Consider the following 495-nt stretch of genomic DNA (forward strand, 5'->3'; position numbering starts at 1 on the left):
CGCGCGGGCAGCGCCGGGCCAGGCGCACGAGGCGCTCGCGGCTCAGGCCGCCGACGGCCATTCCCTCCACCTCCAGGATCTGGTCCCCGGGCCGCAGCCCCCCGGCGTGCGCGCTGCTCCCTTCAGCCACCTCCAGGACGAAGCAGGGCCCGGAGCCGCCCAGCCGGAAGCCGAAGTCCTCCGGCCAGCCCTGGTTGGTGGCAGGCATGGCAGCAGCGACGGTGCGCCTGGAGAGAGGCAGCACGCAGGGGATTGCTTGTGGCCCTGTCTGCAGTGCTGCATGCCACTCGATGGCCCGGGAAGTGTGCTATAACCTTCTGGAGGATCAGTTCTTAGGTACTGTCTGAACTCCTGGAGCCAGCTGGGCCTAAAATTCACCAACTTCCCTATGACAGAAGGATTTCTCAGTGACACGAGGTCACAAATTCCTACTGACTTTTGGGGATATTTGCCCTTTAAGCTTTAAGGCTCCTGACCTCCCTGGGGAAGCATGCT

The 495-nt window shown here is 63.4% G+C and overlaps 1 protein-coding gene across 1 annotated transcript in view; it reads right to left on the bottom strand.

The window, feature by feature from the left end:
- The window catches only part of GRID2IP (Grid2 interacting protein), a 28,059-nt gene extending 27,851 nt beyond the window's left edge, over window positions 1-208 (bottom strand). The window contains 1 exon segment of the mRNA XM_015585173.1: window positions 6-208. Coding sequence (XP_015440659.1) covers window positions 6-208 — 203 coding nt within the window.
- Window positions 209-495: the final 287 nt, after the last annotated feature.

The sequence above is a fragment of the Pteropus alecto genome, unplaced genomic scaffold, assembly GCF_000325575.1.
Source record: "Pteropus alecto unplaced genomic scaffold, ASM32557v1 scaffold40, whole genome shotgun sequence".
Classification (NCBI taxonomy): Eukaryota; Metazoa; Chordata; class Mammalia; order Chiroptera; family Pteropodidae; genus Pteropus; species Pteropus alecto.